The sequence below is a fragment of the Amblyomma mixtum genome, chromosome 1 (genome assembly GCF_055824585.1).
Source record: "Amblyomma mixtum isolate Tamu chromosome 1, ASM5582458v1, whole genome shotgun sequence".
Classification (NCBI taxonomy): Eukaryota; Metazoa; Arthropoda; class Arachnida; order Ixodida; family Ixodidae; genus Amblyomma; species Amblyomma mixtum.
In genome coordinates, this window is record NC_143012.1 from 229,844,587 (window position 1) to 229,870,651 (window position 26,065).

Consider the following 26,065-nt stretch of genomic DNA (forward strand, 5'->3'; position numbering starts at 1 on the left):
GACTGTGTCTCGCTTTACACAAGCTTGAAAGCCCAAGGACTCACATTGCCGAGATTTGCGTAGTTGAGGACGGCATTGCCATCTGCGGGGAAAAACGCTGGCAGCAAAGCACCGGCCGGGACAATCACAACGTTGTCTTCGTACACATAGTAGGAGGTCAGCCGGCTGATGGGGAAGATGGCATTCGTCTGGTCCGTCCACTTCTGGTGAACCAGAGCCGATCGGGTCTTCCGCCATCCAGCGAAAAAGCTGCCGTTAGGTGGGATGTCAGGAAATTGAGCTGGGAGTGGACAGAGCGGGAGAACATTTCTTGCTGAGTATCGCGCGTTCGAAAAACACCACCGCCATGTCACAGAATCGGCGAACATTGCCCAGAACTTCGAATAAATAAAACTAGAGGGAGCAAGCATGTTGTAATTGGCTGATATTTGGTTAGCATGCGTTAGATACAGGTGCTGCTGATTTGCATTGATACAATTTTAATCATGAAAATTTGATGTTAAAGGCTAAAAAAATAAAAACGGTTCGTGGAGGCAATTCAGGCTTCCTCTCTACCACGCCACTAGTTAATTGCGTTCCATTTTCAAAATTTTCCATAATATCTCGCTTGAGGTAAGGCGCATTGAATTTTTTGTGCCGTTAGCTTCTGGAAATGCTGGATAATATAAGATTCACGAGATTTTGAAGTGCGGCTGTGGCCTGCGTAGCCATGTTTACAGAAAAGACGGGAAAGAAGGGGCCCTACCTGGAAAAGGCAAAACTTGGGCAGTGACGAACATGTGGTGTTTATTATGACATTGGCGAATACAAAATAGGACGTCTACTTTTTTACATGCATTGTGTGTGTGTGTGTGTTTTATCGCAGTCTTTGCTTGATGTTTTATGAGACTTCAATGATTTCAGTTTTCTTCCGTCCCTTTGCTCGGTAGCTGCGATGAAATCGCCAAGGCATTGCTACTCTTCTTTTTGCACATGGTGTCGTTTCGCATTATCTTGCAGTTCCAGGGTATATTGCTCTGGGAAGATGAATGCCGACAACTATAAGATGGTATTGCTTCGCTCGTGTTGTAAAGTCTTGCGAAGAGTATTTTGCCACAAAAATGCAATTTAGTTGTGTACCCGTCGTCTTGAGAAACACTCGTGTGGAGGGAGAACTTTACGTTGTGTAGAAACTGTTGTATTTATTGATATTGGTGTACATGAGAAGGTCGCAGCACGAAAAATAAAGTTTTAACAGACATCTTTAGCAGATAACAGATATTGGGTGTTGCTCTTAACTTCCTTCGAGTCCGCCACGTACTACGAACGGAAACTTTACTGTATTCTTCTCTGACTGCATATTATCCGGCTGAGGTGCACATTCCAAACCTTCATAATCAAAATCCAAACCCGTGGCGTCCTACTTACCGTAGTATTGGTTCATGTAGTTTTCGTCGAGCTTCTGGCCGGGGCTACCTATGTGGCCCTTCAGTTTTTGCATCTTCCTTAGAGCAGTGTCACGCGCTGGACCCCTGAGCCACTTCGATGCCTCCAAGGCCGCTCTGAAAGCGGCGTGGACCTTGGCAAACATGTCCGTCGCCTTGTTCAGCGCGCTCTGGCTGACAACTGCGGCGCGCAGACGGGAACTGCATGATCATCGGTAGCCATCGCAGGAAAGCTGAATCCTGTCATTTTAAAATTTGATAGAACATAAGTCCATGACACGCCACTGGTTACTGAGCTTTGCCAACAGAGACGCCGCATGTGAAAGAAACAGGGAGCGTCCGTTTGCCCAGTAAAAGGCTCGAGAAAATCTCTGTTCGAAAGTACAAGGTTAAATGAATCGTGCTTTTGAAAGAATCTAAAGCATTCCAGGATACCTTTTAGGAAGAAAACCTCCTTGATATTTTTAGTTTCCCACGCTCAACAAGCTTTCATTTCTTCACTTTCTCAAGTGCTTCTTGCAGAGTTAAGAAAATTCACGGAGCACACTGATAATTCGACGGTGCGGAAGTCATCAAGTGTTAGTCGTCAAATTATGGCTCTTTTTCGTTTTATAGTTGATACAGCAGTAGGCCGAGAATAAGTAGCTAGCACCGCTCATGATGACACTCTGAAATAGTGGGCTTAAAATGTTTTACGTAATCGTAGCACTGTTCTTCCAGGTACCCTTAGCTTCGGTGCTCTCTATTACACCTAAATTACAACTCTAGGTCCGCTTTGAGAAACTTAGATTCCTTATATTTCTTTAATTACTTCCAACCAATCTCAATCACTGAATGCTATTCGTTACGTGCTGCAGCCGACAAAATTAACTTGGGCCCATTTGAATGCTTTCAATACCTACTTCCTCTGAATATCATTTCTCACGTCGTGCATCTGCCACACGAAAGAGAAATAAATATGTATTATAAAGTAACTGAATAATAGAGAGCCTTCTACAATATTGTGTTTTAGGAACCTTCACAGACTTTCATTACCTCAACGTACGCTCTGGGATCACGGTATCGAATGCCTGGCGATAATGAAGCTGTGCACTATTAGCCTCTTTTCTGTACCTCCAAGTGTACCGAACTGCGTTTCTATAGTGGCCTTATCACCAGAGGCAACATGAAACCATCCGTCTATTATATTTTCTCTCACAAGGGCTAAATATATTATGGCAATAACGCCATTCTGAGCCTCGTGTGTGCATGTCGCGGGCAAATTTCACGGAACAGGCTATGAACCTACCAGTTCTCATGTATTTGGCAGTAATGGGGAGCTCCATAATCTGCAGGACCTGGTCAAAGCAAAAAGCCTTAGCGTCCTTTCCTCCGACAAGCTCGTTCAGCCGCGTGTACGGGAGAAGAGCCTCGAACAGGCCCCACGCCAACACAGCACGCATTCCGTTGGTGCCCCAGCCGTTGTCGGCCAGAATATTTGCAAAATCTTGGAGTAGCTCTTTCTGGAAGATGACTTTGTCGCTGGCTTCGTACGTCCCATAAGTGTATCTGGTCACCGATGCTGCCCAGTCGACTGCATAGACAAAAGCAGTTACCTTATTCCACTGTATTTTCATCATAAATGTCCTCGTGGTTACTCTGACAGTACGGACACTAAGAGAACGCCAGTTACTTAGTAACCCGGCCCTTTGCGGCAAAAATATATTTCACATAATTCCGAAGGCACATTCAGGACTCACGCGTTAGTCCTTAATGTGCCTTCGGAATTACGCTACACTTTAAACACGAATACGCCTATATTGGAGAAAATAGGAATATCCTGTCCTCTAACGCGCAACAATTTCTATAATGGAAGGTGCTAAACAACAGCTTACTCTCTGTTTACTTCTATTTGTTATGAGTGTATCGTAGAATGCAATTTAAAGAGCAGATCGAAACATTGGGTCATTTGCCGCGGCATCCATTATTAGTCCACTGACGATTTAGGACAGCAAACCAAATCAGTTTGATAAAATGCTTTTTTCTATTTTAACTCGAATGCATCGATGTTTATTACCTTCTTGTTTAAGGGAGAAGAAAACCATTAGCGGATTAATATATTTTCATCAAGAAGGAATTTTATGACTTTCCTGAATGCGTGTAGAGATTCACTAGAGATAAAAGTTCTATTCGACCGCCGCCACCTTTGTCAATATGAGCCGACACATATCAGAATGACTTTTTATCGCTCTGGGTGTTGTGCTGGCATTGTATGAAATGCTTCGCAGCAAGTAACTTAGTACTATGGGTGATCTTTCTCGTACCAACCGTTACACGGTAAGTATGAAAATATATCGTGACCACGATGTTATAATAAATTTTGGAAGAAGAATGCTTCAAAGGTTGTAGGCAGGCCTTCGGCGCTCTGGAATTATGCCGAGGGTAGATAGATACAGAGAGAGGGGAAAGACAGGGATGTTAACCAGAAAGGATTGTGGTGGGCTACCCTGCACAGGGGAAGGGAATGAGGGGATTAAAGAGGGAAGAGAGAAGGGAGGGTATTTCACAAAATAAATGCCGGAGTGCTCTCGGGGGTGAAAGCCTCAAGTGTCAGAGAAGTCAGCAAAGGCTCCGGTGGTAGTAGTTCCGCACGAAGTGAAGCGCAGTTAGCTGGAGGAGTTCCTATGGTGCTCAAATTTTATATCAAACAAGTTAGCAATGGTCGACGGTCACTATAGGCTTATCAAATGCTTCCGAATCTCGGCTCACAAACCTGATGCTTCGGGCCAAGCTACATGCACATACTAATCATCATACTGGCGTTCGTTGCCCCCTTGTCCAGAGGGACGTTAAAATCCCCTCTTTCCAAAGCGGTACCCTACATGCATCCGATTGTCTGGCTATGTTCTTGAGTACCGTGTACTATGGTTCAGAATTAGAACACCTATTCACCACAAGAGGTGAAAATGTAGGATGCACAAAAAGCTCTTCGAACGGAGCTTGACAGCGCTTCATCCCCCTAAAGGCAACAGTAAACTCTTGCATATGTCACGTTACAAGGCTACTAGAGGACATACAAGACTATAAATTATAAAACTACAAAGTTACAAGGCAAACAAGAATAACAGGTTGCACGACGGAGAGCGAAATATTTTGGTTTCCTAAAAAGGAGCGATGGTTGAACTGCGCACGAAAAACACGATCTCATCCGCTACCGATTTGTTTCTGTTTACACGTAGCAAATTTTGGACGTTATTTTACATCCCAACTTATCCAAGAGAAAACACTAATAAAGTGAAAACTTATCCGCACTGATTAGAGACATTAGCATCACAAATGTTAAGACTAGCACATGAATAGCTGCAAAATGCGGCTCTTTTGGAGCGTTACCCCATCCACGTCTCACGAGTGCAAGCGGTTAAAAATGCCTGGGCTTCTTGATTTGGGCCACTAAGCGTGCTGTTAGACGATAATTTATTTTTTAATTTGTGTTCGAGTGAGTTGGCTCACACTTGAGACGTAAGATGGCAGCACAAAAAAAAAAAGACACATGACACAGAAGTTACACTGAAGTTTTCTTGCGATGCACTGTTATGGCTCGAAATAATTTCTTCATGCAAACCTTCAAACAACATTGCAGTATTGTATATACATATCATGGATTCGTGTTAGAAACGAATACTGCTTGCTAACGTCGAAATACACGCTCCAGCATCTTTACGCGGGATCCCGTCTGTAGGTAGACACAGCGAGAAAGTGCTCATTATTAATGTCTGTGAAGAGTGCTCATTATTAGTGTCTGTGGAGAGGCCGTTCGTTTGCCGAAAAAGAACAGCCATGAGTTCTTAGGATGAGTGCTCACCTGCTGTGATGTGTGGTTGCTTTCCAACGTTCATATCTTTGAGAGCCCCAGTGATGAACGGGGTGCCCCCATTAACGTGCCTTTGAACTCCGCTGATAACTGCAAAAAAAAGAAAAGAAATGCCGCAATAAGCTTATTCTTAGCTGTCCTGATCAACGCAATAAACAGTCTAGAGTTGCCAGGTATCATTAAATAACTATGCAGGAGGAGCGCAGCAGTAAACAAAAAAAAATTTAGTTTTGGCCGTTCACTTGAAATGTATTTTTAAATTGAATAACATTATGAAATATGCCATTATGTATTAACTGCCGCTGCAGGAAAACAAGATCAGTCCGATAAAAGAACCCGATCGTTGGTCGGTTAAAGAGAGAGCATGAACGCGCCGGCATCCCTTCACCCGAACTGGCTAGCGTCTACCACATAGCTCATAAACAAAGGGTGAATGGAAGTTCATCGACGAATTATGAAATCGCGTGCACTAGAGCTCAGATCTCCATCCAAGATACAATGTGACAAGACCTTTTCTCTAAAACAGCGTGATTTGTTATTTTCATGCGATGCGACGAGGACCACTAGCTACGCCGTGCTTGTCTGTTTGCTTCGTGCGGGATGTTGGAGCATTTTGTGGTTGGGCCATTTTCATCACTGCCGGGCACATTTTTGCCCCCTTGGCAAAATATTGGAATAAAATACCCCTTTGGTTCTGTTGGGATTGATTGGTATCTAGTATTTTGCTGCTTCGTATTCCAAATTCGAGCCGCCCTAATTAAATCCTATCCACATAACTTGGGTCATAGAGTCTGGCCCATTGCGCTACAGCTTTGTCAGCAGGGAACATTGAAAGAGTTCCAGTAGGTGTGTATTGAAAAGTGGCGGACGGCAGCAAAATATAAGTTAACTTCTTTCTTAACACACTATAAACACTGATGTCTTTGAAAAAAATATGAAGTTGATAAAATAACATGAAAACAGAAATCCGTTCTTTCAGTGGCAAGGATTACCGTACAGAACATAAGCGTGGAATTCCATTTTCAACAGGCAAAAAAAAAAAAAAATGCTGTACTAAGTCACAGCACTTCAGCTTCACTTTTCTAGAAGATTTTTTTCCCTGTTAAGCAAACTGACAAAATGTTTCTGAGTACTTATACGGCTGTCTTACACTTCTCATCTTAGAGGGCTAGAATCGGACAAAAATATGTTGGTTAAAAAAAAGACATCGTGATTAAAGTGTGGTTACCCTGCCGTACCTTATGTATGCTATGAATGTTGAATATTCTTGTATTAATTATGAGGGTGTGTTGTAGCATAACGCTGCAACTCCGGGGCTAAGAAACCAGCAGTAAAAAATCTCCCGCTCAGCCCGGCGCTTACCTACTTGACATACTTCCAGTCCTTACGTATAAACTGAGTGCACAAGGGGTGGTTGCTACAACAAAACAGTGCGCGATATAAAGCGTCCTCGTTCTTCATTTGCATCTGTACATACAATTAGATGTCTATACTGGTAGTTATAGTCGCATGCGTTAAATTATTCGTAGATAGGAACGGGGGCCACATGACACATTATAGAGGGACAAGTGACAGTGGCTGCCAAGCACTTATCTTGTTCTTTTCTGTGAAAGCAGCCGGGCAGTTGCTGTCTCTTCATCACATGTAGGGCAAAACACTTCAAAGTGCTGTTTTACTTTTCTCTTTTATTCACTAGTCGTTTTATTCACTATCGGCCGTAGATGCTGAGTTTAAATTGTATCAAGAAGAGGGGTAGTGTACTTCTCCCATCTAACTGTGGACGCTTTGAGATACTAGTGATTGCTTGCATACCTTTCATTTCTTTATACCGTTCAGCCGATGTAGGCAGAGAAGCGAGAATCAATCGTGTAACTCAAAAATAAGTGAGCTCCTGGTAGACTCGTTTCTCAATAAGTTCTACCTAACACCACCATATTGGAAGAATTGCGGCGCCCCTCTTGATCATGAAATTCAACAGTCACCAGATTAGCTTCGTTGCTAGCCTTCGGGTAACAAAGCAGACGAACCCCGGCTTTGAATAAATCTTTAAAACTCAGCTCTAGGCTCAGTCAGCATCAGAATCTTAATAGGTGAGTGTTTAGTGTGTACTGCAGTGTTGTACAGGCGACTTTTTATATAAACTTTAGCTTCTCTGGTCTGAAAACACTGAGTGTGTTGCCCATTCATTGTCATCCAGAAGGGGCTGTCTGCAACGTGATCGAGCGCCAAATCATGTGAACCTCCAAGAAACGAGGTAAAGAAGAGAAGGACGTGTATTTTCAATCCGGTTTACCTGTTGCATGTTTCTGCCGGTTACGAGAGCACAAGAATATCCTGAAATGCGACAACAGTTCCCGCTTCTCAGTGGTTCTTTGCAAAATATCTATAATATTGAAGTCTTATCATCGCACAGCGTCAAAAGCACTTGAAAATTTCTAGAAGCTTTCGTTATTTAAGCCAGATATCACTATCGCTATTGGAAATGAAAATAGTGTGGCTCCTACCCAACTAAACGTCTAACACACACCATATTGTGTTAATTATGGGTTCTTTGAGGCGAGTATTTCAAATGTCTGCCTATTCAGATTTTCACAGATGTTAAGTGCAGTTCTGTGCAGGGCTTGTCTCCTCCAACCTCTGCTGTAAGCCCTCAGTGACGATCGCGCTATTCACGACTAAGTTGACCGGCGGTATAGTGGCATTTCTCTCTGCGATTTCGTGTAAAAAAGAATCTTCATGTCGAGCATGTTCGGCGTCAAGACATTGGGCTTGCTCCAGTTAAAAGAGGCTTCATATTTGTGTTTTTCAGGCACACGGTAAAATAAGGTAAAACGTTTACCAAACACGAACGAGCGATTACTTGCGCCAGAGCCTGGCATACGCATCTAAGGTAGGCGGCGTTGCTATTCCCTTAATTCTCGAGTTGATAGCTTACCTCCTGTGCCGTCTGTTATGCTTGTCCGGCGAGTTATTCCTTGCATCCAGCGTGTCAAATGCAGAGTTTACATCACCACATGAACGCGTCAGTGTGAGGTCGCGTCCACGGACTCCACCAGGTGCGAATTCTCCTTCCGATTCGGGTAGAATAATGAGGGGCCGATCTACACTCAGCCGACGCAGCTAAATCGCGGTATCACAGCCCTATAAAGAACGCGGCTGCCAGTCCATTGTGGAGACTGAAGTGGCATCATTTCGCAGCACACCATCATTGCCTTGTACTCAGCTCTATCATTTAAGTGGTGGCGCTTGGGCACGCGTCTCTTTCTTTAAAGCTGCACCCAGAAGCAGCGCTTTTCACAATACAAATAAGGCTTCCTTGAGGCCTTCACGTGGATACTGTAATAGCAACATTTGCAGCGCTCACTCTTTTGTTCAGCGGGTGCTAGGATAAGATTACGGCTCTAGTATCAACATAAAACAGAACAGCAAAATGAAGTGTGCGTGTGTGTGTGGAGGGCCAGGTATTTTAGTAGGCTTCACAGGGAAATTCTCTTATATCCAATATAATGTAGCGCAGCAAAAGACGAGGACACAAGAGACGAGAGACGAACAACACGGACAACTCTTGTGTCCTCGTCTTTTGCTGCGCTACAGTATATTGGAACTATGTACCAACAAGCCCAAAAAGCCACGCTGCTGAACTAAAATTCTCTTATACGTATGTGGACCGAGTTACGAAAAGGTAATGATTAGGATGCTGTACTTTTTGCGGGACGATTCTATCTCTCGGATACCTCATAGTGAGCCGAGGTCAAGACTTCACTTTGTACACATCAGCTGGTTAAGATTTAGAGTGCGGGGTATCATGACGACCGAGTTACTTTGCATGTGTGCGTGATTCATTGGTTGTGATTGGGTACCGACCGTAAATAGAGGCACGCATAAAATTCAGCCCGACTACTACCGAAATATGTCTGAACACCTTCGAAGTATGCACCTGTTCAGAGACCTGTTGCGAAGAAATGCCCACTCTTGTCTAGGGTGAGCACAACAGGGACTATGATGCAAGCAAAAGCCAGTGGTCCAGCGCATCTATAGCGTTGGTCAAGTATTCGATCTTCCTCAAATTGATTACTTCGATTTGCACCGCCAGGTTAACGGCAGCGCCTTACGTTTCAGCGTTTAATTTTTTTATTCGCTACAAGAAAAGAAGGCAAGTTTCCTGGTTTTGTTTAAGTACGATCTGCTTTCCCCGATTCGAAACCCTCTCGCGGCATAAAAAATACATGGTGCGTGATCTTTAGCAATGAGCTGTTTAAGAAATGCGCTCACGTATTTGGTCGTAATTATGCAACAATGTTGGAAGGTTCTTGTGGCTGCTGGGGTCGTAGCCGGGGTAGATCGACAACTGCTCGCGGTAGAAGTTCAGGGTGCCGGGCCATTTCGTCATTGCCTGGAGTTTGTTGTGCCACGCTTCACGAATTTCGCTGATCCGGAACTGCAGTGGGTTTCAGAAACGCATTACATGAGCACCCCTTTTTTTTTCATATTCTTTCCTCTGCCACAACACAGCGGCATGCCGTTACCATCGTTTAGGTTTGGTTTGGTTTGGTTTATGGGGTTTAACGTCCCAAAGCGACTAAGGCTATGAGAGACGCCGTAGTGGAGGGGTCCGGAAATTTCGACCACCTGGGGTTCTTTAACGTGCACTGACATCGCACAGTACACGGGCCTCTAGAATTTCTCCTCCAAAGAAATTTAGGAATGTATTTTAACAACGCGTGCATGTGGCATAAATAGCTGTAGGCGTTTTTTGCTGTTTTCACATCCTCTGCAGAGACTTTTAAATTAACTCCAGACTTCAAAAGTGAGGATTATTTGCAGGCAGGCTTCAGCGCTGGAGTTGCCATTATTAATTGCACGTATCACGGGTAATTAAACCAGCGGATCATGTTTTGCGTAATATCTTTTTTTATTTTATTTTTGGTTCACAAAACATATGCAAACCAAAGAGGAGCAGGCAAAAGGCGCTAGACGCACCTGACTGAGGCCTGCCCTCTATTTATAATGAGCCCTTTATTTACATCCCTTTGTGTGCTTGTTTCGCTGCCTGTCTGTTTGTCTGATGCCTGCTTTGTAGCACGCTGCTGGCCTGTTCACCGGTAGGTGGGTAACCTGTCCAGGTTGGCGTATGTTTATACTTATCAACCCACCCTCCGTACAGGGTGGCAGCTCCATTAATCGCGTAGGGCTACTTCGGAAGTGCAATCTGGGCAACCCAAGTCCCACCGATGGTAGCGCCTGCCATAGAAGGCAGCGGCGCATCACTTGTACGCTACATCACTGCGTCGGGAGTAGTATGAGGACACCCAGAGCTCTATGAATATAACGTAGGGAGTGACCAAATTACTCATTATACCTATCGAACAAACTTCACCCATGAAGACTGGATCAGAAAACAGGGACTGATGTGAAAACCGAGTTGCTATAGCACCGAAGTCGCCTTCGGACTAACTACGCAATTTGAGCATACTTTTTTTTTACCCAGCTGTTGTGTGCCCACATTTGTGACCTTAAGGTAACGTTTAAAAGGATTTCCAAGATTACATCACTGCCACATTCCTTCATAGAGCGCATTATGTCTGTGTGAGGCTGTCAATCTATACTATCTTTTTTGCGAAATGTGGCTTGAAGGCTTCTAACAAAAAAAGACAGAGTTAAGTTTAGTTTACCGGATTTAACGTCCCGAAACGACTCAGGCTACGTGAGACGCCGTAGTCAAGGGCTCCGGAAATTTCGACCACTGGGGGTCCTTTAACGTGCAGTGACATAGCACAGTACATGGGCCTCTAGAATTCCACCTCCATCGAAATTCAACTACCACAGCCGGTATCAAACCCGCGTCTTTCGGGTCAGCAGCCGAGCGCCATAAGGACTCAGCCACCGCGGAGCTAAAAGCAGACAAAGCTTCGTTGAAGTACCTGAATCTGTGGCTATCTTGACAAAAATTACAACATCGACGTACTCCTTCATTTATTTGTAAAACCTACCAAGGGGTTTTGTGTGGGTATCTAAGGACACACGAACAACAAGAGAGAAGCAATGAACATACTTTCATGGCTCGTTTTCCATCGATGAAGCCGACGTCGGAGAGAGCGAAGTCAAAAAGGACAGGGACGCCCAGGTCGAGAGCGAGGCGCACCGCCATGTCCACTGGGTCAACCCTCCAGGCAGCACCCAAATTTGTCACATCGAGGTTCATATCGACGAGCCACGACTTCAGTGCATACACCTGCAGAAAATTCGGTTATATTAAAGTGAGCTGCAAACTCACTGTTCTGATATGAGCTCAAAGGCATCACAGGAGCGCCTGCATGCGGACAGGAAACCTCCGTACTTCGAACCGGTTCTAGAGATCAGCTGCAGTCTCGGTGCTGCTCCAGTGTTCGCATAAAATTTCCCAATTTTGCACGCTTCACAAACGCGCAACGCCCAAAGGCTGAGCGCTTGCACGTAAATAAGGTTTCATTGCATGAGAGCGGCTCTATGCAGCCGCAACACATTGTCGTGAGGGCTTTGTACTGGAATCGGCCGCGCGGCATCGAGGACGTTTTTTCAGTAAAAATTAGTTCTAAAGCTCTTTCTGGGAACGTTTAAGCTTGTCCAGCGTAAAAGAGATTAATTTATTGCTGATAAAGTTGCGTTCATGAGTTCTTACATGAGTCTATTCGAACTCGCAACCTCTACACTGGAAAAGACTGAGTGATCGTTGTTCTGAAGTGAATCGCAGTGTATCATATATCCTGTCAGGTCCGCTTCCGAGACACCGTGCGGACTCACTGCAGTTCACTAGAGAAAGCGGCCGGTTGTGACAACAAATGTATTCTCAAGGTTATGAAAGTTCTACAATCTAGTTACAGTGGTCTGTTTGTAAATAGAATATTCAAATTTATCCATACAAGCCAATCTCAATTTGTCCTCCGTGTTCTTTTGATCACATTAGAGTACGTGTTAGACAATAGAAACACTTTTGCAATCAGTAATCTTCAAGTGCTGATTGTTCCCACATCAACGTGAAGTAAATGCTTTTGAGAAAGAAACAAGAATGAAAACAAGGGATAGAACATGGGCAATAAGATTGAAGAAGAGATACTAGCTAGAAGTCCTAGGTGTCGTGGTAATCATAAACAGCAGGAATTAAGTTCTTGCACTGAACAGGAGAGCACGTATCATCAACAGCTGTCCGTTAAGTTACTAGTGTTTACAGCTTTATTTATTTGGGTTCAACAACAGACAGTCCTGAGAGTTGTCTGTCTGTCGTTGAACCCAAATAAATTCCACCGCATTTTGACTGCTTCAAAATGCTTAGGCACTCTCCTCGCGGGAACCTTAAAGGAATTGTAGCTTTATCTATATGCGACTAAGCTTGTGAACAGTACAACCACTCTCGTACCAGCTTCTTTCTCTCTCTACATGCTGAAAAAAAAAAATAAATTCCACCGTCGACATCTTGTCGGCAGCAGCTGGCATGTAGGCAGGATTTGGTAGTTAAGTATGTGGCAACCTATTCATCACCGCTTGGAGCAGTCGCACACTGCTAAAACATTACTCCAAGTGATCTGATGGCATAGAGAGGAGCGGCATGAGTTCTATATTTATATTATCGAACGCTAATATTATCCCTGTGACAATGGCCGGCATCGATGGGTGGTACAGCGGAGCAATGTGTATGGGAGGGACCGTTCGCTGGGTATTGTAACGACATTATGTGACCACTAAAAGATATCCTAGCCACGTACGGGTAAAGTGACGCGACAAAAGTATACTAGTCCGCAGAATCGTAACATCATCACTCACATGAGCACTAGACGCCGCTGATTGCTTCTAAGAATCGGAAATTCATCCCTAATGCGACCCTTCTGAGATGTCTGATTCGTTCAAGCTTTAGTGACCTCATGCCATGTGTATAAAAGACGCTAGCCACTGCGTCATCAGTGGACTCCTGTCAGTGCCTTGGATGCGCACTGAGGTAAAACTCTCTCTGAAGTTGTAGACAGACGCGTCACCGGCGAAAAGCGCAGCGCCAGCCCCATTACAAATATCTCATAACGGTGCAGTAGTCACTAACCCCAAGATTATTGCACAACATTTTAACCAATATTTTCACAGCGTTTTCTCCATGCCCGCTGAACCTTCATTTTCAACATTCCAGTCTCATTTTCCGAATGTCACGGATTTGATTTCGCATGAGGGAGTACTGAACATGCTGCTCCGACTGAAAGTTTAATCTTCACCGGGACGTGATGGTATACCTGGCGCGTTCCTTCGCCGTTACGCTGAAACACTGAGCAAGTTCCTCGTAGTTATATTTCAAGCTTCCATTAGTACTGCGTCCATACCTGACGATTGGAAGACTGCACGTGTGGTGCCCGTCCTAAAGAAGGGTGACCCACTTTCTTTATCTAACTACCGCCCCATATCTATATTATGCTCTTCTTGCAAGTTCATGGAGCACATTGTGTCTAACCTCATTTCAAAATTTCTTCAAGAAAATAACATTCTGTCGCAACACCAGCATGGCTTCAGGAAAGGGTTTTCTACAACTACTCAGTCAGTCACCATATTTCACTTCCTTGCTTCCGTCGTGGATAGGGCTGGCCAGGTAGACTTAATTTTCTTGGATTTCAGCAAGGCTTTCGACCTAGTACCCCATAATAAATTGAGAAACTTCAACTGATAGGGCTGCCAGATTTAATTATTGCTTGGGTATCGAGGTACTTAATACAACGCAAACAGTACGTAACTATTAGTGGAGATGATTCTTGCGCTCTTCCGGTCACATCTGGTGCCTCTCAGGGCAGTGTGTTTGGGCCGCTGTTGTTTTTGATATATTGTAACGATATTGTAGATATGGTTGACGAACCTGTACAGATTCGCATGTACACTGATGACTGTATTAATTTCAATGAGATCCGATCAGCTGACGATCAGGCAATACTAAACACGTCCCTTAATAGTATCCACGCACGGTGTAATCGATGGGGCATAAAACTTAACTTCGAAAAGACTGTCCTACTACGTGTTACAAGAAAACTTAATCCATTTAAACGCTCCTTTTTTCTGGGTTCAGAAGAAATTACCGAAGTAACTGAATATAAATATCTTGTTGTTACATTAACAAACAACTTAAGCTGGAACACTCACATTTCTAACACTTGCTCGTCTGCCTTACGAAAACTTTGCTTGCTGCGCCATAAACTAAAAGATTCACCACTTCAGGTTAAGAGACTAGCATATGAAACATTTATAAGGACTAAATTGGAATATGCGTGCATTGTATGGGACCCGTATACTCTCATTAACATAAAAGCACTTGAGCGGATCCAAAGGAAAGCTGTGCGATTCATGTTTTCGCAATACAGTAGAACTGCTTCCGTCTCTGCATTAATGCAGTCGAATTCCATACCAACCCTTCAGTCCCGGCGCAAGTTTCTTCGGTTGAAATTCTTATTTTTGTTATTTAACCATAATCTTGGAATTAATTCTTCGCCGTATCTTAATCTACAGAACACCAGACAAACCCGACACTCCCACCCCCTTTCTCTGACCCCGTACTTTGCAAAGACTAACTTATTTCAGCACTCTTTCTTTCCGCAAACCATCAGTGACTGGAACAGCTTACCAGCTTCGTGTGTACGGTCTCTTGACCTGATAAGTAACCATTGTTAGTTTGTTTTGTTAGTTTTTCTTTTCCATGTCATTTCGCGCGGCTCGTTTTCTGTTTGCACTTTGGTATTATTGCTCAATTTGTGTTCTGTTCTGTATCCACTACTGCTTGGGCCTCACGGCCTGCAGTATGCCATAAAAAAATAAAAAAAACTACAATTCATCAATGAAAACGACCGCAGCTGAAGCGCCGACTTGAACAGGATCCCGCCGTTAAACTCTTGGACGTGAAAGCAAAGTGCCGTTGCAGCGAATATCCAGCCCTTAGTATAGCCGATTCCAAACGTGTGGATAGCACGACAAAAGTTCCACAAAGAGTTTCAAACGGCAATTTCTCAACAATCTTTTCGGCGATGCGACCGGCTTTGGTTTCGGGGAGACTTGTGATCACTGGCTTAGAAGTGAGACGGCATGTTGCAGTCACCGTTCAGAAATAGAGACCTTACTTCATCATTCAGTCGCAGAAATCACCCATAACACCTGTATTTTACTAGCGCTGTGATAATACTCTGAGGTTTTCATGAAAAAAAAAACAAGAAAAGCCGTCATCTTTTGAACGAACAGGTTGAGTCCATATATTTAACCACCCGTGCTTGCCATAACTGAAGCGCGTTCCGAGAGATGCCGCTTTATGCCTCATTTTGAACGCTGCAGCCTCCTCGACATTTCTTACGCACTGACCTCGTCGTATTTGTTGGTGATGTGCCCGAAGCAGGCCTTGACGAGCCCTGCACTTTTCTCCCAGGCACTCTGGCTCCTGGCTGGCACCTTGTTGTTGTATATGGCGTCAAATGTGGCACTGTGTATTGCGGCCTCTGCCTGAAATTGAATAGCATGTTTTAATTATCTGGGACTATATAGGGCATGCCACATTTGAAGATTTCACGATTCAGCCTCTGACACTATACAACAAAATGAGACTCCAGTAACAAATTTTATGCTCTGAGTTTTCGTTGAAGGTCCAAAAGGAAAGGAACCGCCTCCGGCGTCATTCACAAATTTGTGAAGCAGCAGAGACTATGAGGTTGGTGGGATATGCTTCGTTGTCTGCAACCTCCACAAGTAGTTGCGAAACACTCAAAATGAAGTACTTCCAAATTTATATTTTGTTTTATTTAGCCCACTTGTATAACTACAAATGACAGCCAAGGTTTTTGTTCACCGCAAGGACCAATGAAAGGCAAGGTCAGGAGTACAAGGCCACGGGTGGTGATCTTTAGAGAGCCTTTCTACCATTTAACAGTAGTGGTTTTCTAGGCAGTCAAATACTATTTTACAGCAGTCTTTCCACAATGATGATGTTTTGAATTGGGACACGCTAGTGTTACAACCAGGCCTGAAGCTGGCAATGTATGGTCATTTTCTTGCACATAAAATAACATCATAATATTTCACGCGCCGTTTACTTACAAACGCCGCGAAACGAAAGCAGCTGTCTGGTTCCTACTGAGCAAAAATTAAAGCTCAACGTCCACACGCAGCGACAGCCAGGATAGACATGCAGACTCACAGAGAAAAAAAAAATGATATGCGCTGACTGTGTCGCATGATGAGTCCGAAATTAAACCCTTTGTAATTATACGACTGTTTAGGAGGCGTCGTTACAACACGTTTCAGTCACTGTTCATTAGCGACCAGGTCGGATCCCTGGCTCGCATTTTTAAGCTGGCGATTGATGTCTGGAAGTGGGATTCTGCATTTTAGTTCGCCTTTCTTGATTGTTAAGACTAAGAACGGCTATGAAACTTCTTAATAGGATTCCTTCTTAAATATGTTTTTTTTTTTAAATAGCCGACTCTAAGAGCAATGAAGTCATGGCAAACCTTCGCTAGCACGGCTCTTAGGCTGAAAGAAGTGTGTAAAAAACGGCAAAGCCTCTCAATGGAATTAACGCAGTGCATCATCAAACCGTGTCAATTTCATACGCAACGCGTTCACAGTAGAGGTAGCGCAGGGAAGATTTTCGTGTTATACTAGGAAAGATGAATCAGAGGTGGCAGGGGAGATTCAGTCCTCTAGTCTCTCTCGACAAAATGACCGCATTTGCGCGCGGGCAGACAATCCTCTTGTAGAAACAATGGCTGGTGGACTGGGGCTTTTCCTCCACCTCTGGTTCATGTGTTTTCTGATACCCTGAGTATGCTGTCTACCCCATCGTAAGGCGTTGTGGTCAAGTCTGTGCTGGACAGACGGGGTGATGTCTGAACATTCGTTATCGGAAGCCCTAATTTTGAATCTTAAAATGCCCTTTTACGTGTTTACCGCGTAAAATGCGTTTTCCCGCACTTTGTACTTGTTAAGTTGTACCGAAGAACATACTATGCTGTAGTTTGAACCGCTTTGATCAGGTGACCCCTGACCTAGATAGAGTGTTCAGCTTCGGATAGAGTGGTGGCATGCATCTGACTTAACGCACCCTATGTCTGCAGAAGTACGGTTTGTTATTACCAACTACCACGAATTACCGAGAACAATTACTGCAGAGCTGAACTCCTGCAGAACCCGAGGTGACATCCGCTATTTCCGTCTATTTATTGGCGTTCACTTCCATAGCACACTTCACGGGCTACTTTTGCTTTTCTGAATACCTGTTGCCAATTCGCCCAACCAACTACACACTGGATGTATAGACAGACAAGCCAAGAGTTTAGTAGGCACAGACACAGCCTTGCTGCAGGAAACTGTCACACGAATCTGTGAAGCGGCATTGGTGAATGAGAGGGCGGCACCTTAACGCTCGGTAAGGGTACTGTGAAATGGCAGGCTCTACCGAGCGAAAACAGAGTATGAGACCAAATGTTAAAAATGCTTACCTTAGTGTAGGCATTATCCTCTGTGTCGCTGTGGTAGTTGCCGCACACGAATTCATAAAAATTATCGCACGGGTCCGCGGTGAATTTCAGCTGCCCCGTTAGAGTGGCACTTTGGATATTACACTCGTTTGTTGTACACGGGTTTAACACCCTCACTTTAGAGGTCGAAGTTGTGGTAGAAGTCGAAGATGTGGTCGTAGTCGAGGTTGTGGTCGGAGCCATGCTTAGAGTAATTTCTGATTGAACCGTCGTTACCGAAATCGTGGTGGCTTTAACGGTTGTTGGTGTATCTCCTGTCGGTCCTTTAGGACTTCGTATACTGGTACGGTCAGTGGTTTTGTCATTGGTGACGACGCGATCGCCAAATCCGGTAGATTTGGTCCCACTGGTGGGATAGGAATCTGGGATATCACTGAGGCTGCTGGAATCTTCATCTTCGTCGTAATCCTGGTCAGGTCCTCTTTGTGGATCCTGCATGGTAGAGTGATGTCGTTGAGATAAGGCCACGGCGAAGCCAGCCGTATGCCACAGATCTTGCTCGTGACATAAGCCTGTTAGCACGTAATTCAAATGTCTTAAAAACTAAAATACCTTACCTTCTTGGCCAAAATCTTGAGGCCAGTTTAATGTTATTGACTTTCATCAAATCACCAATAGAGCTCTTAAATTTCTTCAAATGTTTTTTTAAGAAATTGTGGCTTACAATTCGCACGTAAAGCCCGACCTCTGGAAGCGCTGTCATAATTAGCTGAAAAAATCGAAATCCTGGTTGACATCTACGTTGTCTTCTGTCGCACTGCCAGAAAACTGGCGCACGGACGAAGCTGGCACAGCTAGTCAACGTCATCGCTAGCGCACACTTATGACAGGTATGGCCAGTGCACTCTGCCGTAAAGAACTAGTGGCTGCGTGGAAACGCAAACTGAACAAAAAAATGGTCGTGGAGGTATTAGGGGAACATGTAATAAATTAATAAGCAATTAGGGGACAGTGGAGAAAATGCGAAATGGAGCAAAACGCAACATTTTGTGGCTTAGTAACAATAAGCATTTAAACGTACAATGAAACTAACTAAATGTATAGCTGAAATATCCAGCCCCGTGCGTGCTACAACTGAGCTTAAGTGTTAAACCTGAGGTGTAATGAAGCGGAGAAAAAACGCCCAAGTGAGCCTCGGTGGACGAGGAAGTACTGTAAAAACCGGACGTTGTTGTAGGGCCTTTTATTGGTACTGAGCGGGCCAACTAGAAATGCTGCCTAGATTTTAAGCATTTATTTATTACAATTAGTCTCAGTCTTCACTCCAGAAACACAAATTTAAGGACGTTTACGATACACTCTAACGCGAAACTTGAGCGAAGCTACGTCTGCTTCGGCGGCTAAAACGGCAGGGTCTTCTTGTCGGCGGCGATGATACTCTGCCCAGGCAGCTCGTTTAGCAGCAGCGGCAGAGCATTTCCAGCAGTTTTGTCGCTCATTATTCTAAAAGAACTGGCTGATACTATTAGATGGAAAGCCTTAATTGCACCATTGAGCGAAAGCCCGTTTGTGTCATTGATAGCATTCGATGGCACCAGTAAGGATTTGGGGCTTAATTTCTTCAATGAAGCCTTACCAGAGAACCGCATGACAACATGCAACGCACTCAGAGGCTCTTAAAAAGCCAATTCCAAACTTCGTCAAGCGGGCGATGACAATAAGGCAGGAAGGAGGCGCCACAGCAAGCGTTAAAGCTATTGTCTCCTTTCCCCTCTGTTCTCTGGAGGCTCGAACCTTCTCAAACGTCCGTCCAAGCGCACCACCTCGCCAAGGTCGTACAGTGATCTAGTTTGCTTTGGTTTATGGGGGTTTGAAGTCCCAAAAGCAACCCAGGCGATGAGGGACGCCGTAGCGAACGGCTCCGGAAATTTTGGCCACCTTGGGTTCTTTAACGTGCACTGACATCGCACAGCACACGAAACTCTAGAATTTCGCCTCCATCGAAATTCCACCGCCGCGGCCGGGATCGAACCAGCGTCTTTCGGGCCAAGAACCGAGCATCATAACCACTGAGCCACCACTGCGGCCCGGAGAGATCTGCGCTCTAAAAGTTCAACATGGTCTCACCCTGTCGTTCTTATGAGAATTATGTTTTAGCGGAAGGCTTCAAGTGGGACAAAGCGCGACAACGCGGCGTTATTGGGGATCTAAAAGACAGATATGACCTTGGTGCAAGCTCCGAAACTCTGCAAATGTTTCCTCACTCTCTAGGATAGTCTGGATATGTGAGAAAAAAAAGAGTCAATCACTACAGGTGCGAGGCAGCTTTGTAGAAACTCACGAACGCATCCAGCAGCATCATGCCGCCAAGCGTTACTGAGTGACTAAAGGAGCCCCCCTCACACACAAAAAAAAAAATAATTAAGGGGACGCTAAAGCTTCGCTTTTAAATGTATGATCTGACATCGTAAATTGCTCGCTTCAGGCTTCTCTGTTCGCACGTATTCAATGTACTTTGTGCCGATTCACACATTTAATACCAGTATCACAAACCAGTTTCCGCATTTCTTGTTTTTAAAATCTGGTAAACTGAAGTTCACGGGCATAATGTTACGCTAACTACTAATTCCCTAATTAGCACGTCTCTAGATCACTGCACTAATTAAAACATTACTGATCTTAAACCCAATTCAGCACCGTACACACATTATCCTCCCGCTTCCTACACATGAGACAAGTCAGCATGTTTATGCGGCCTAGACTGTGGCGTGCCTGGCTTCCGCGAGAAGGGTCGTAGGTTCGAATCCTGACTACAAATTACGGAAATTTTTCTGGATGTGAAACCAATTGTTTTATAAATTCCAGTACGTTCGTGACATGATCCGCCCTCAAGCTCACCCTACATGCCCTCTATTGAATTATTTTCCCTCCAAACATCATCCACGCTTCGCGTGGGTGTTTCGCGGATTCCTACTAATGTAGGAATGCAAAGGGAAGGAACTGTACAAAATGTTTCTTATTATAAGCTCCGTACTCTTTTCAACCAGCAAGTATTGGTACTTATGCAACACATGTGGGGATGATGGAGCAGCCTCTGTTCGGTCTGACCTACAACCACATCGGAAATCGCGCGGCCAAGTGCTGTGCAAGTAGAGCAACGTCGTGTCTGCATTGGATAGAGGCGAAGTGCAAGATACACATCTGTGGCACAGAAAAAGCTGAAGACGCGGATACAGCAAGACATTAAAACCGAATTAAACGAGAGACCATATGAAATACATGTTTCTGCATCCATGTAGTATAAGGTGGGCCACAGGACTAAACAGTGCCGTTGTACGTCTGGATACAGCAGTTATTAAGCGAACAGGCTCACCAAGTTCGGGTTGGAGTCCTTGAAACGATCTTAATGACCATTCGCTGCAAAACCGTCGCATTTAGCCCTGCGCGTTGACTAATTTAGAACCACGGGTTTGTGCAAAATGAGACATTCTGAACATTTCAATATCAAGAAACTTTTGAGGGTTCCGTATTAGCTAACCTTTTTATAGTCACTGAGTGCAATGATAGGACAATAGGAAATAATCCTCTATTGTTTGATTAGGATATTTTTGAGAAAAGAAAGATAACGTTATATTTTGAAAATCTGTGTCGCGTTTTTACCCCACCTCCCAAAAGCCCTGCCGGAAAGCGTAGGCTAAGAATACCTATAATAGAAAGAGCAGATGGTAGATTCACTGAAAAGGAAGTCTTTGTTTATTGGGATTAACGTCCCAAAACGACGCAGGTTTTGGGGCGTCGTAGTGGAGGGCTCCGAAAATTTTGATCACCTGAATTCTTCACTCCTTCGATGTATCTTGAAACTAGGGCACAGAAAGACATTTAAATCTTCTTAAGACGCGTGGGCAGCTCTATGTTGCGAAGAATATCGTTATTGTCAAAGGCACCAAGAAACAATGTTCGAGAGGCTCAGAAAAGCGTATCAGTGATTGGTGATCCATCACATCACCACGCCACCAGATAAATACCTTAGTTACCTTGAATACAAGAAAAAATATCGATGTCTAAAATCAGCGCTCCTGCTTTGTCCCTCTCTAATGTTCCAGTGCGACAGAAAGAATTATAGAAAGCAAGTTTGGGCTACACGCTGCCCAAGAATACCTCGGGTGTAAACTCCTGAATTCTTGACTTCAGATGACGCACCTGTTTGCTCGAGCTAACAGAGTGTGTAAGGATTAGCTTGTGTACTTCAACTGCTTTTTTGAGGCACGAAGCTCGAGTCGCGACTTCTGGCGCTGACCAATGCGAAGGGTTTTGAACCCCACAACAATGCTCTGCCCAAAGCCCCGAAAATCCGCGCTGGCAACGATAGCAGAGAATCATAGGCGGGCTCAAGGTATTTTCTCGGCACATGGCGAGACAGGCTTTGTCAATTGCCTCTTTTCTCTGTGACCTCGAGCAGTTCGTTGATGTCAGGCATGACAACATACACAGGGGCGCTCCTAATCGCTCCACCCATTACATCAGGGATATACCTCGGCTGGCGACCACAGCCGCATGCCTCCACCTCCGCCGCTGCCGGGTGGTGGTGGTGAAAACTTTTGTTTGGGGAAATAGAGTTTGGGAGCCACAGAGTGGCACCGCTACATGGTCCTCGTCCCTAGTCCGGGACAGCGCATGACGAGGCCCCGTCTCTCGCCCGTTTCACCAGATCCCTTTGGGACTCAAGCGAGGAGCAGATGAGGTGCAGCCGGACTTGAGGCATGCTGCTGTGGCTGCCAGCAGAGGTATACACCTCATGTCATGGCTGGAGCGAATAGCAGTTTCTCTGTCTATGTTGTGATGACCTACATCATGAAATCCTCAGGATCACAGAGACAAGAGACAGTTGACAAAGCCGTCACTACGTCTTCAGCGGTCGGGCAATAACTGTGTCTTTTAAAATTAACATTTGCAAGGCGCTGGCGCCATTCTGAGGGCTCAAAAGTGATGCTAGTGCTTCAGAAAAGTCGTTCTGGAATTCTGCAGTATTTTTTCACAATTTTTTTTTCCCTCCCGTCCGCATAAGTTACTCATATTTCATCTCTTTTCTCCTCCATATTGCCCAATCCATGAAACAACGGCTTACTTAATTTGCTACACCCACCAGCGTAACCAATCGTGATTGCTACAACAGATCTCTTTAAAAGATATTTCAGAGTCAAGCTTTCTCTAAGCCTGTCGAAAACAGCGACTGTAAGGTCCTTTACTTATCACCCACGTAAAAGCGCCATCAAAAGGAATTCGAAGAGCTGAGCGTGTGGCCGCCGCGCTGTGCGCGTTTCCTTCCTACGTGGTAGTACGAAGGGAGAAATTGAATTTGGTGCTTGTTGATGGATAACCACGCTATATAAAGAGAGAGGCTAACAATTTAACTGAAAAAAATGCCGGTGTTCACGAGGCGAAAAGCAAGTGGGGACACACAAGCTTCGCCTTAAGGCTTCTACGCGTTCGCGTACTTGGCCAATTTCATGTATGCGGAATTGGTCATTCTCTACTCCACCTTCATAGATCCTTGTGAGTTCTCGTACCACACCTGGCGCGATGGTGCAGAGGTTAAGCTACGCGCCACTGCCCTGCAATTTAAGGTGCTCCCCGCCATGTGCCCTGTGCGACCCAGGTTGCTGTCCCGGACCGACCTGCCAATAACTGCACTGCCACCTGCCGCGGTATGTACTCGTAGTTTGCTCACTATCCAGTGGGCAGGATGTGATCACGGGGGAAGGTCACATGACCTGAGTGGCACACCTGCCTTTTAGGTTGCTTTTCGGGGGTTTTCCGCGGATTTTTGCTCACGGTCAGCTACGCCATATCTTCTGCGACACGAGCTTCTTGACGCTGTCGCTAGAAAACGTGCAAAAAAAAGTTATATCGGTGTCGCCATGTCTGGTCATTTTCGTAACCTAACTGACGAACGTCAATATAGTGTGTTCTATGGGTACATGAGGCTAAACGACAATGCGATTTGGTTCTAAGCGGTGAAAATGGAGCCCTTCTTACCCGCGACTTCATAAGTTTGAATAAAGTAACTGCACAATTCGTACATCTGACCTTTTAACAATCAATACACCTTTTATTTCCGAAAAAGCATCAACGTGATCAGAGAAAGCCCAAAAATTAATTTTAACTAAAGAAATACGCTGTATCAAGATATCCTCTGTGTCCTTTGCCCATCCGGTGGCAAAATCCATTCAACACTGCCTTTTTCTCGCGTTCAAGGCGCACGATAAACTGACTTGAACAGAGAGCGACGGAGTATGCACTTACCTTTCTTAGAGACCACACCAGGAGGCCCATGAAGACACAGATGATCAGGGAGGAGAACGTGACAAGAAGGATTGTGGTGATGGTTGACCTGACCCGGAAACGACGCTTTTCTTCATTCGTTTCTTTTGAGACCGCTGAACTGGCGGTCATCGCCTGGCTTCGCATTTTGGTTTGCGTCTGCGGAGATGCCGGAATCGCTTGCTTTAGCCTTTAACTCGTTTGGACACTCTTCGAGCACCGCGGGCCGCTCACCCTGACGAATAATTTTCGTCGTATGAAGAAAAGCAGCATTTATGCTAACCGTGCTTCTGCACAAGATCCGACATTGAGCATGGACTCAGTACTGGTAGTCACAGGGGAACATTCACTCTTAGGTACATGGTAATACAGCGCGAATTAAATTGATGGTATTGGCGGCAGCAGTGCTTTGGACGATCTCGCCGAAAAGCTGAGCTCTGGCTTTGAACAAAAATTCAGGGGGCACTTTGACTGTCTAAAGTGCGTAGAGGCGAAAGCGTTTTCCGCACCACTTTGACTGCCTCAGTGGTACTGGTGGCGTCACTTATAATTGATTACTAATTACTAAGTGATGACAAATCTCTAATTAATGGTTAATTACTGATTAATGCCTGAATACTAATTAACTGCCAATTAATGACGCTTAAGCTTCGCCTTTAGGAGTGGAACGTGGCGGTGGTGGTGGTGGTGGTGAAAACTTAATTACTACTGAAATAGAGTTTGGGAGCCACAGAGTGGCCCCGCTACATGGTCGGCGTCCCTAGTCCGGGACACCGCATGACGATGCCCCGTCTCTCTCCCGTTTCACCAGAGCCCTTTGGGACTCAAGCGAGGAGCAGTTGAGGAGGGCAGTCTCCCATGCCTCTCTGGAAGGGGTAGCGGAAGGGAGGAGGTGGGGATTTTGAGTACATGCCCACACCATGTGGAAGATATCGCAGGTCTCCCCACAGTGCGGGCATCGCCCGTCCATGTTAGGGTCGTAATGCTTTAAGATTGCAGGACAGAGGAGAGTACCTGTCTGCAGGCGCCTTAAAGTTCGCTCCTCCGTTTTACTCAGCCCCTTTGCAGGGGCCGGGAAAAGGCGGTGGATGTCGCTATAATACGTTATAATTTCCATGAATCGCAGCAGTGACTGGTTAGTCTCCGAGCCAGAAGAGCTGGGATGAGGAGCCCGATGAGTAAGCGCTCGGGCAGCCGCGTCAGCGGCCTCATTACCTAGTAAGCACTGGTGGCCAGGAGCCCCAATGATTCTTTTTTCGGCGCGATGCCTTGCCCTTTCAACGCAACGCTTTTTGAGGAAAGGAAATGGCGCAGTAATTCTCTGTCATATTGGTGGACACCCGAACCGCACCGTAGAGAAAGGGAGGAAGTGGGAGTGAAAGAAGTCAAAGAGGGCCCGTAATGAAGAAAATGAAAATTGTATTTGAGGAAAGGAAATTACGCAGTAACTGTCTCACATATCTCGGTGGACAGCCGTCAAAATTCAAGGGGGCACTTTTTTGACCTAAAGTGTGGTCACTGATGTTAGGCTTCGCTTCTAAGAGTGGAACGTGACAGCGTCTTGCAACGCTGTCAGGGAGTCCATAGAACGCCATCGCCCATTCGGTTCTACGCCTCGCTCGTCGGTAAATTGGTTTTTGAGGAAAGGAAATGTATCTGTCTCTCATATCTCGGTGGACACCTAAATTTCGCCGGAAGGGAAAGGAGGAGGATGGGAGTGAGCGAACACACCGTATTCACTAGACGCGCCTTTGTTCATTGCAAAATATTGAGCTGGCATGGCGGAGTGGAAAGCATGCTCGTCTCGCACGCCGAAGACCGCGGTTCGATTCTGAGCTTGACCAATTTCCTACTCGGTTTTATTTATTTATATGGCCTGACTAGAAAAGCTAATTATGCTAATTGGGTAATTAAGCAATTAACTAAGCTCAGTCCCACTTACTATACGATTCCTTCAATTGGTTGCATGGTTACTAGCCAAAGTACAATTAACCCCGTTTGAAATTCGCGTA

General features: G+C 45.0%; 1 protein-coding gene across 1 annotated transcript; it reads right to left on the reverse strand.

The window, feature by feature from the left end:
* Positions 1-14: 14 nt before the first annotated feature.
* Positions 15-17,975, reverse strand: LOC149371111 (membrane metallo-endopeptidase-like 1). Its single transcript, XM_089579295.1, has 8 exons — positions 17,754-17,975; positions 15,622-15,759; positions 11,327-11,506; positions 9,547-9,712; positions 5,266-5,364; positions 2,713-2,997; positions 1,408-1,605; positions 15-280 (listed from the first exon to the last, which is right to left on the reverse strand). Exons 1-8 carry the CDS (start codon positions 17,973-17,975, stop codon positions 15-17), a joined length of 1,554 nt encoding a protein of 517 aa, XP_089435421.1.
* Positions 17,976-26,065: the final 8,090 nt, after the last annotated feature.

What these genes read in the sequence shown, in the direction of transcription:
- LOC149371111 (XM_089579295.1), bottom strand. Translation starts at nt 17,975, where the DNA reads ATGGCTCCGACCACAACCTCGACTACGACCACATCTTCGACTTCTACC. An exon ending in GCATAATTACGACCAAATAC is followed by an intron (nt 5,365 to 9,546) that starts GTGAGCGCATTT and finishes TTTTTTTTGCAG; the next exon opens with TTATCAGCGGAGTTCAAAGG. An exon ending in CTACATGAACCAATACTACG is followed by an intron (nt 281 to 1,407) that starts GTAAGTAGGACG and finishes GTCCACTCCCAG; the next exon opens with CTCAATTTCCTGACATCCCA.